This window comes from Phalangium opilio, unplaced genomic scaffold, assembly GCF_054372755.1.
Source record: "Phalangium opilio isolate 3A_F unplaced genomic scaffold, DU_Popi_V2 ptg000217l_1, whole genome shotgun sequence".
NCBI lineage: Eukaryota > Metazoa > Arthropoda > Arachnida > Opiliones > Phalangiidae > Phalangium > Phalangium opilio.
Genome location: NW_028324218.1, coordinates 14276222 through 14287878, shown reverse-complemented (window position 1 = coordinate 14287878; position 11657 = coordinate 14276222). Strand labels below are relative to the sequence as shown.

General features: G+C 44.6%; 1 protein-coding gene across 1 annotated transcript; it reads left to right on the top strand.

Moving 5' to 3' along the window:
- Positions 1 to 4119: 4119 nt before the first annotated feature.
- Positions 4120 to 6374, top strand: LOC149616785 (uncharacterized). The gene has a single exon (XM_089857320.1). The coding sequence runs from the start codon at positions 4142 to 4144 to the stop codon at positions 5492 to 5494; it is 1353 nt and encodes a 450-aa protein (XP_089713446.1). The 5' UTR covers positions 4120 to 4141; the 3' UTR covers positions 5495 to 6374.
- The last annotated feature ends 5283 nt before the right edge of the window (positions 6375 to 11657 follow it).

Genomic DNA, 11657 nt, shown 5'->3' with positions numbered 1-11657 from the left:
GTGCGATCGGTGTTACCTAATCGGCTTCTGGTGTTACTGGATGTAGCCTTAATATTGATTTTCATATTGACCGTCTAAAACAAAGGCATTTGACGACCTCTAGAAACAAAATAATCCTGAAAAATTCATCTTCCTGCAAATGTGTTTAAAATTTGGAACATGGGGAATTCTAAATGAAGACCCTAGATTGATAGAACATACCAAAATCAGATAATTTGAAGGTAATAAATAGATGAAAACTAATTATTCTGAATTAATATTAAAAAATAAAAATTATTTTCAATAAAATGCATACTTGAGGTTATAATTACACAAGAACAAAACATCGACAACCCTAAGCCTTTGGAGAATGAAAATCTAGCAGACAAATAGGCCGCCTGATACCGCGGAGAACTTAAAGTAAATTGGTTAGGATTCTGACTTTTGACAGTGCGTTTGCCAGTCACGTTCTTTGTGCTCTGGTTTCTGTGTAAATGTATCAGCTTTTCCCTCCCCTCTTGCTTTCTCCCCTTCCCCCTCCCTTTCTGTTCTGCTATGAACTCTCCTAAAAAACGGAAAAAAGAGTCAAGCGACCCTCCTAACTCACCCAATTACGATGATGAACAACCTACCACGAACTCTCAACCACGACAATCTGAGGACATGGATCTAAATGCCACTACTGAAGTAATTAAACCGCTTATTTTTCAACCAAAAGACACCCGAGAAGGAAAGATTACGCCGGAACAGACCAAACAGGGCCAAGGCCCAACGTTCCATGATACGGACTTTATAAAACTTTGCCACCATATCGAACATACTGTAGGAGAAGTTAAGGATTTGCGAATACTACGTGGTGGAGCCTTACTGGTTGCACCATTAACCTCCCAACAACATGCCACGTTAATGAAGTGGGATCATATGGACAAAATCAAATTTTCAATCACTACACCCGGCCGCCAGCAGGAACCAGGAAATAAAGGGGTAATTTATCGAGTCCCTGAAAATCTAACGGAACCTTTAATAGCGGATGCTTTGGAACGGCAAGGCCTTCCCTGCAAAAAAATAACCCGACTAGGGGCCACTAGCTCCACCTATCTCCTCAACTTCGGATCCGCAGACCTTCCCACAGAAGTGCGAATGTATTATCAAATTTATAAGGTTGCTCCTTATGTTCGTCAACCAATGCAATGTAAACGATGCCGTCACTTTGGACATACTCAAAAACACTGTAAAAGTAATTTCCGCTGTGTTACATGTGGAGCTAATCACCCGGATGGCCAGGATTGTCAAGGACAGAAACACTGTGCTAACTGTGGTAATTCCGATCACATTGCGTCTTCTATCAAATGCCCTCGACGACTAAAAGAAGTTCAAATCATCAGACTACAAGAGCAACAAAATCTCTCTCGCTATGCCGCTATACAGGCCTTTAATAAACTTAACCCCACTCCGACCTTCTCGGCTACAGACTTCCCACCCCTTCCCCCTGTCCACCTTCCCCCAACCAATCGTCTTCCCTTCCACCCCCTACCCGCCCCCCCTCCGGCCCCATCCTTCCCTCCTGCCAGCCCGAAGATATCCTCAATGTGCTATGCGACATCGTAGTTACCCTAGCCAAACCGACTCCGCCCTCCTTTGACGAAATAATTTCCCTTTTCACTGTCCTCCTCAACCGCACTCTGAAGACTACCATCAACCGGCAAGAAATCCTTCAAAAACTTCCGGAAGACAAACAACACGCCCTCAGAAATTGTTTTGCCCAATAATACGCCATATCCAAATCTCACTATCATTCAATGGAACGCTCGTAGCATTCTGGCCAATCAAGGTGACCTTGTCGCCCTAATCCAAACATATACTCCACATATCATCCTTCTACAAGAAACCTGGCTACAACCCAAACATGCAACCCTCAACGCCTATACCGATTACTATACGATTTTTCGAAAAGATCGCCCCTCTGACCCAACTCTCCTCCCACCCCGTGGCGGTGGCGTAGCGATTTTTGCTGCGAAACACCTCTCACCAACCGAACTTACTGTGACACCCCCGCACACAGTTGAAGGTATCACGATTTCTATATCTTGGAGAGGCCAACCTCTCCAATTGTCCTCCCTCTACGATCCATCGGGTTCAAGCTCTGACCAAGATCTCACTATGTTGTCTCGTCAAATACCACATCCTATGATAATCGGCGCGGATTTAAACGGCCATCATCCAACTTGGGACACTACCCTTTGTAATGCGCAGGGAATGCATATCACAAGCTGGCTCAATATCAACCCTTCCATATGCTGTATCAATGATGGCACACATACCCGGTGTCCTCTTCAAGCGCGCCATACGGCTCCCGACACCACGTTTGCCAGCTCAACCCTTGCTCCTAGACTAACCTGGGTTCCTCTGCCTAAGGGCGGTAGCGACCATCTTCCCATCCTCATTACTCTCCCCACCCCCATAAGACATGCCCACCCCCCGATACCTTCCAACCCCACAGTTTGCCGACCAATTAACTGGACTTCCTTTCGCACTGCTGCTGATGCATATCTAGACCACGCTCCGGAAACACCACTAACATTCTCTGAATTACAGTCCCTCATTCTATCCTTTGCCCACCCTCCAACCCCGCCTCGTTGTAACGATCGGCTTCCCCATAAACCGCGTCTTCCTTACTGGTGGAACCTTAAACTCCGCCAGCTCCACGAAAAGGCCAATTGGCACCGCAATCGATACTCTAAGCAACACAACCAAACTGACTATAGACTGTACCATCATACCCGTGCATTGTTTCGCCTTACTCTAAAACGGGAGAAAACCCGATGCTGGCGGGAATTTTGCGATACGCTACAACCATCTACCCCTAGTGGAGACATCTGGAAAAAACTCAAATGGGCAACGAGACCTCGCGTCACCTCTACACCACCGCCAAACAACACCGTCGACCTACAAAGAGCAAAAAGCCTGGCACAGCATTACCATCAAATCTACTTCACCCCTGCTCTGGAGGCCGTCCCACCTCCTCTATCGGATTCTCACCTCGATCTAAATGACCCCTTCACCCTAGGTGAACTATATCATGTACTCCCGAAACTACAACAAACGGCCCCGGGGGCCGACAAGATTTCAAACAAAATGCTTTGTCGCTTACCGCACCCCTTCCTCCCTAAAATTCTCCAAACCCTAAATCATCACTAGATCCACCATGACTTCCCCGCCCACTGGAATGATGCTACCATCATCCCTCTCTTAAAACCTGGCAAAGACCCCACATCACCGGAAAGTTATCGCCCCATAGCACTACTCCTGACCCTGAAAAAGTTATTTGATAGACTGGTCAACCGCCGGCTCCTGTACTTTTTGGAAATGCACAATCTTCTACAGCCCTACCAAAGCGGATTCCGTAAGGGTCGCACCACTATGGAACACCCTATTCGCCTCGTCGGTGATGTACACACGGCTCTCACCACACAGACCTGTGTGGTTGCAGTCTTCTTAGACCTTAAGGACGCTTTTGGTAGCGTCCACTCTGACCACCTCTTACGTCGTCTAACAGAACTTGGCCTGTCAGGCCACCTAATGTCCTGGCTTACTGATTTTCTACTGCAACGTCGCTTACGTGTCAAGATTAATAACCAAGTCTCTCACTACGTCCCTATTAACACAGGCGTCCCCCAGGGGAGCCCCCTGAGCCCCACTCTATTCCTAATTGCCATAAATGACTTCGGTCAGGACTTTCCCATTCAGAGCGCCAGAGGCCTCCATGCTGATGACATAGTTATATGGACCACCGGAGCCACCCTCGCCCTTGCCCGACAATTCCTACAAGACTGTCTCAACCTAGCCGCCGCTTTCATAGAACAATGGGACTTTCATTTACAATATAACAAATGCAAATACATGGTATTTACTCGTAAACACCGCAAGGATGACGATATATCCCTCCATATAGATGGGAATCTTCTGGACGAAGTTCCTACCTACAAATACTTAGGGCTCTGGTTGGACCCTAAGCTCACGTGGACTACTCACATCAATGAACTAGCCAACAAATGCTCGAAACGTCTTAACGTTCTTCGAGCCATTATGGGCCTTAAATGGGGCGCTCGGCGGCATATCGGTCTGCAAATTTACACCCACTTTATCCGTGCTGTTTTGGACTATGGAGCTTTCCTCTACCGCCTGCCACACCAATCTTCGCAAACTGGACAAAATTCAAAACTCTGCCTTACGAACAATCCTTGGTTTACCCCGTTCGACATCTATTGCGGCCATGACGGTAGAAAGCCAACTTTATCCGCTAGACTTTCGCAGGCTTTCGTTAGAGCTCAATCACTTGGCCAAACTCCTCTCGGTCCACGGTTTCCTCGCCGCCGCGCCGCCCCTCCTTCATCGGACCTTACCTCCCCTCTCCCGTCGTTCACTGTCTGTTAGACTTCAACATCACCTTACTACTACTCTTCGCGCCCTCCACCTCGACTGCGAGGGTGTTACTATACTCCCGCCAGTACACCTCTCACGCCCACCGTGGGATAATCCGTCCGTCAATATCATCGACAACTATGTTAACCACCCAAAGGCAGATCTCACCCCCGAAGAACTCCGCCAGGAATTCTACAGCCATCTAGCAACGCTCTGTGTTCCCGATAACCCCCTAATCATATATACTGACGCCTCAAAATTACCTTCTGCTCCTGTTAATGCCATTGGACTCCATGTCCAGAATTTTGGCTGGACTTACGCAAAAACAATTAACGTCCACCATGATATCACTCGCTGTGAGCTAATTGCCATCTGGGAAGCCGTACGTCTTGGCCAAACCTTCCCTCACTCTCAATTGATCATTTGTACCGACTCGCAATCGAGCTTACGTATGCTGAAAAGTACCTCCGAAGATCCTCTAGTCTCCATGACCTATAAAGAACTTACTGTGGCCTCCCCTCAACAAATCTCCCTCCTGTGGTGCCCTGGCCATACGGGTATTCAGGGGAACGAGTTGGCCGATCAAGCAGCCCGCCGCGCTCTAACTATCGCACCCCAGCAGCTTGATCTCTGGATCCCCTACTCCCGACTTACTCTTACAAGGGTCTTCAAGCAATGCCTAGCGTCTCATTATCAAACCACTTGGCAAACATCGGCGGAAGGCCTTCAGCAGTCCATCTACCGCCCGCAAGTCTTTCTACGTCCGGCACCACACGTCGCCCTACACCGTGCAGAAGAGGTTACTCTTAGTCGCCTCCTGTGCCGCCGCCTGGTCACTGGGGTCCTCTTGCATCGATACGGCAAACTACCCTCCGATCTATGTCCCCCCTGTCAACTCCCTGACACAACAGACCATATCTTCACCGCTTGTCCTCTATATGCTCCTCTCCACGCTCAACTCCGCACCCTTATCCCACAACGTCCACTACAACTTCCTAACATCCTTCAACAAATAAACCTTCACAATCTAGAAGTAATCCGACTGGTCCTGACTATCTGGAAACAGTATTCCACTCATCATGGCCGATGGTAACTCCTCCATCCCTGACCGACCGTCATCTTCCCCACCGCCCACGCCGAACACATCCGCCTCTACCATGTTTTTCACCCGTCTCTCTCCGGCCGCCCGTTCACCTCGCGGCACCAGACCTGGGTGCTACCCCCTCTATTGCGTCTCACCTGTCGAGCTGTTACCGGGTGATAAAGCCGCCGTCCCCACCAATATTGCACTCGCACTACCGCCTAATCATGTTGGCACTATCAGAGGTCTCTACCATTTCCTGGAACGAGGCATCCATATCGGAGGTGGGATCATTGATGAGGATTATAGAGGCGATGTGAAGGTCATCCTTTACAACCTCTCCTCCACCACTCTGCAGCTCCAGCCTGGATCCAAAATCGCGAAACTGATTGTTACTCCTCTATTTCGGGGCCCCACAGAAGAGACTACCCGCCTCGACTCAACAGACCGGGCTGACCGGGGCTTTGGCTCCTCGGACCACGATACCGGGCTCTACAAATAACGACTTACACGGATTATTGCGTCCAACATTCCTTACAAAAAATATGTCATTAAAAAAAAAAAAAGAACCACCCATGTTCAAACGACCCAACAAAAAAAAAAGAAAAAAACAAACAAAGAAAAACTAATAATAACTACTTCTGTACATAATAACACTGTATATATTATAAAAAAAAATTGAACACTGTGTATTGGGCGGGCCCGCGGAATATTTCCCTTTTGGCCTTTCTCTCTTCTAATAAAAAGAAAAAAAAAAAGTAAATTGGTTAAAAGCTGTGTACTTGCGCAAAGTTTTCGCGGTTTTCTTGAGGTTGGTCGGACTCCCGTTACCATAGCAGGCTCTAATGTCTCCCTTCTCTCTTATTCCCTTCTGATAATACCTCCCCCCCCCCCCCCAAAAAAAGAAACAGAAACGTGGGGAAAACAAAAACATGTCCTTTGAGTGATTGTCTTTAGATCTGTGTAATCAAACGTTTAGGGGGATGACGTGCACGTTCCGATCGTCGTGGTTCTGCCGATGCCGAATTGGTAGCGATAGGAGCCGGATATGGTGGTTGCCCCTGCGGCGGTGGTTGCATCTGAGGAACAGCAACTGGGGCAGGAATGGGCAACGTCCAGTGGTAAACTGGCGTTTGCAATGTGATCTCCTGCGGTTGTGGCGTGTCACTGAACGGTGGCGCATTTGATTATCGTGGCGCCTGATATTGCCTTGGGATGTCTTGATAGCGAATATCATTCGACCAATGGGCTCGAAAATTGTACCCTCGTACCAAGGCGGACTTCGTCCAAAAGTTTTAGCATACACGTGGTCGCCGGCCTTGAAGGCGTGCTTGATTTCGTATGCCTGAGTCGCTGTAGGATGGGTATGACGTAAAGGATGGAATAAATCCAGGCGTGTCCGAATAGAAAGACATAACATCATTTCTGCTGGTGATTTTCCGTTTTGGGTAGAAGTTCTACGGTAATTCAGTAAGATTTTCGTGAAACGGGTTTCCAAAGGGGACGTGCGAAAAGAATCCAACCAGTTGTTGAGTGCTCCGACTGCTTCTGATGTAGTACCTAACATTTTCTTCGGATGTGCTTTCATTGATTGAACTGTTCGTTCGGCCTGCCCATTACTTGCGGGGTGGTAAGGCGCAGTACAAATATGTGTGATACCGTTGGAGTTAATGTAGTCTTGAAATTGCGAACTGGTAAAGCAAGGACCGTTGTCCGTCACTAAAATTTTCTCGATGCCATAACGAGCGATATTGTCCCGCAGAATTTTGATTACTGTATCTGATGAGCTTGATGTTGTGATTGCAAGTTCAATCCATTTCGTGTAAGAATCGATCATAATGAAGATGTACTTTCCTTCGAGGGGGCCTGCAAAGTCAGCATGGACGCGATGCCATGGTTCTTTGATCATTGGCCAAGGGCTGTAATGTTTGGGAGGCATATTGGAGCCTGTTCTTGGCAATTCTTACATAATTTGACCCGTGCTTCTATTTGTGAGTCTAAGTTAGGCCACCATACTGTTGCTCTAGCAGCTGCCTTCCTTTTAACTATTCCCTGATGGGAACTATGTAGTTCATCCAATAACTGTGTTCTATGTATCTCGGGGATAATGACGCGATTACTTCTCAAAAGAATGCCATTCACGTTTGATATCTCGTGTTGATGTCTTCGATAAGGGTCTAATATGGGAGTGACGTCTTTTGGCCAACCATGCTCCATATAACGCTTAACTTGTATCAACGTAACGTCTGTCGCAGTGGCGCGTTCCACGTCACGGATATGGATTGGATTATCGTCAATCGTGTTGAGTACGAAAACGTATTCGGATGCAAGCGGTGTCTTCGTGTCTTCCGAAATAGGCAAAGGCAACCGGCTGAGTGCGTCAGCATTTGCGTTGTCCGATCCCTTTTTGTATTTTATGGTGTATGCATATGCTGCCAAGGTCAGTGCACAACGCTGAAACCTTGCAGCGGCCATTTGCGTTAAAGATTGATACTAGTGGTTCGTAGCCCGGGACTAAGACGAATTTGCGACCCAGGAGGTAGTCGCGAAATTTTGAGACGCCAAAGATCAATGCGAGGGCTTCCTTCTCGAGCTGCAAATAATTTCGTTCAGCGCTGGTTAAGCTTCGAGAAGCGAAAGCGATTGGTTGTTCCTCGTTGTCGTGATAATGCGATAGAACTGACCCTACTCGTACGGGAGAGGCATCGCATGCTAAATTCACTTGTTTCGTAGTATCATAATGTGTAAGGAAGTTGGAAGTCACCAAAGTGTCCTTGGCCGCTTGGAAAGCGTGGGCCTCTATTTCTGTCCATTGCCATGCCGTTTCTTTGTGTAATAATAGATATAGTGGCGCGAGTCTGGTCGAATTATTCGGGAGGAATCTGGCGTAATATTTTAATAACCCTAGAAATTCTCGCAATTCTTCCACATTACGCGGGGGAGGTGCGTCGTTGATCGCAGCCATTTTCCTTAAACTTGTTGAAAAACAAGAATTCGTCATCACAGTTGCGCGTGATTTTGTACGTCATGTGAGTCTGGTGATTTATTGTTAAGCCATGGATAAAGAATGCGCGTAAGGAAAGTTGTTTTCACCCTATCTTACAGCATGAAAACGAATTTTCTTACGCGCATTCTTTATCCATGATCCAACGATTCTGAGCGCGAGCGTCATTTCTCCAGACTTGAAACGTCACTGGTGACGATTTGTTATATTTTTCAATTAGCTGCTCCTACTTAATATATTTACCTATTCATCGACTTAAATTGTTAGCACGCACAAGGCTAGATCGATTTCAACAAGCACCGATATTGGAAAAAATAGCCTTGAATGATAACGTTTTAAACTGACTTGGTACAGGGAAAACCGTTTTTGTAATGATTTATAAATTCATTAAAATGGCATACTTAGATTTAATTGTTTTTGATTAAACTTCGAAAAGGCCACCTTGAATAGCTACTTGTGAATTGGAAAGTATTCCGAAGCGTAAGTTATTATAACCACCAAAAACGAGGTATTATTTATCAACTGAATGGAAATTTCTGAAATATGTTTAAATCTATCAATAAGAGACCAAATAGTTTCGAGTCTTATTTAATTATAATATTCTTAATTATTTCTTCAAAGTATGTTATGAGACTATTACTGTTTACGACACTTTTTTATATATATGGTGCTTATTTGGCTTGGGCCCTTAAATTTTACCGGAATTAAAATTCCGTGTAAAATTAAAAACATACGCTTTTTCTTAGGTGTATGATTAGCATCATGTATCGTAGTGTATCGTTCGGAAAATGTGAGGTTCATTCTACACTCTTAAATTTTAAAGAGACGTGCAAAATAATGTTTTTATTATTTTTCAAATTTAAAAAGTTTGTCTCCCTATTTTTATTTTATTTATTTATTTTTTTTTTTTTTCAAAGAATTAAACTGGTAATTTTCCCTTATGTAAGGATTGAACGCTTAACCTTAACTTCTGAGAATTTAAATTTCGCTGCTGGGCCATTGGGCCGAATCCCATTAGACCGAATGTCCGGCCATTTAACCGAATCCCGTTGGACCGAATAGAGCCAAAATGTGCGGGGGTATTATCTTAAAATTTTCATAGCTATTAAACGATATATTTTTAACGCCGTATTTTAAAACCGAATTAAAAAATACCTCTTTTGGTTTAAAGAAAATACCCTTGTCCTTAAGCTTGCGTCTATCAATACGCTTTCCTTTATAAATAATGATACTGTGATGGTCAAATCCCAAGTTTAAAAGGATGCCTCTATTGTAACCGAGCCGAATCAAAGCCAACCTGAAATGGCCCGTAAAACAATCAATATTTTGGAAAAGGCATATATTTATTGTTCAAGGAACTTAATAAATGCAGCGTTAATTGTTCCAGAATCTTTATAAAAATAATTTGTTGGAAAAGGCCCGCTTTTATTATGCAAGGACCTCAATGAAAATAAAAATATTTTGGAAAATCGGTTATCCTACCACTTCCAAACCTAACCTAACCTAACCTTAACCCTCTAAAATATTACCGTAATTTTAATAAAATTTACGCAAAATATTTCAAATACTCAAAGGCCATTATTGCAATAGTATTTTCTTTATAGCTTCCCACACTGTCTAACGTAACTGCAATTAAGTTCAAATGAAATTAATAATTAATTGCATGAAACTATTATTACGTAGTTTACTTTTTCTTTCGGGGAATCGATCCAAGGACTGTCGCACGGCAGTCCGATACTCTTCCGCTGCGCCATGGTGAGACGAAAGTTCCTTTCGCTAAATTAACTTATGTAGCCTTATAAGTAATAATAAATAATATTCCTAATAAAAAAATCCCAATAGGCAGAAACCGCACAAACGGCGGGATTGAAAATCATATTTCGGATAAAATCGGTCGATTGGGAATTCGGTCGAATGGGATTCGATCCAATGGGAGGACACCAAAATGCCTTCTAGTATATGAATGTAAATGAATATTTTAAAGGTATTTGTCTTAGCTGAGATATTGTGCATATCAGGGATAGATTTAATTTTAGAAGCAGGAATGGAGAACAGAGTAATCTGGGAGCGTCAATCTCCCGAACCCCCTTCCACGGGACGGGATGATATGAAAGAAGAGGCGGGTCATAGCGACAGAGGTATAAAGGAAATACGCATTTTTCGCCGTCCCCGTCAGCAACGTTATCAAAACGTAGTTTAAGTGAGCCAATAAGATAATTTAAAATTTTCATTACGTGTTGGAGGGAGGGGCTCTATACTGGGCTATGAGTCGGACCGAAATAAATACTAACCGTTCTCCAGTCCTACTTCTAGAATTGAATCTAGCCATGTTTATACTATGCACAAGACTAGATTTCCGCACGAACACAGTATCTTCAAACTTTTTTTTACCTCTCCGAGTGACGTAGTCACGGAGAGGTATTACACTGGACGTGTGGGTGTGTGTGTCTGCCTGTCTGTGTGTCCGTCTGTCTGTGTGTCTGTCACACCCCACGTGACCGCGTTCGCAGTTTGCGTATCGGAGCAAACGTGTTCCCAAGTTCCGGACTGCATTGACAGTTCACGGAAATTTGGAAAATTGTGTTTGTCTCCGCTGGCTATTCTACTCCACATGGACACTAGTGACTAGTCTATACTTGCTGGCTTCCAAGCCCCACCATCCTCTGTTCTTCGTCAATTTCACCTTGACACAAGCTTCTATGCGTCACCATCTTCTGTTCTTCGTCAATTCCACATTGACACCAGCTTCTATGCACCACCATCTTCAGGTCTTTGTCCATTCCACACGGACGCCGGTCAGTACATTCTGCCTTCTTTTCCTTCGTCATCCTTTGGTTTCAAGATATACGCGGCGATCGGCTAGGGTTACGAGAAACGTCTAGCCTCCCAATGGCAGGGCTTCCACCATCGGTTCACGCGAATGCGTTTTCATCTATTATTATAATGGAAACGAATCGTATATATACCCCAAAATTTGAAGAAAGCGGGCAAGAGGGGTACCCTTCACTTTAAACGTCACTATTAGCAAAGTTTCGAAAGATAATAGGAACAACTTTATTTTAAACGATTTAACTATTTTTAAAATTATTTACTGGCGATTAAAATAATTATTATCATTTATATTTAATTAATTATTTAAGATAAACTTAATTCTATGTAATGACAAAAGTG

Coding starts and splice junctions, on each gene's coding strand:
- LOC149616785 (XM_089857320.1), top strand. CDS start 4,142: ATGGAGCTTTCCTCTACCGCCTGCCACACCAATCTTCGCAAACTGGAC.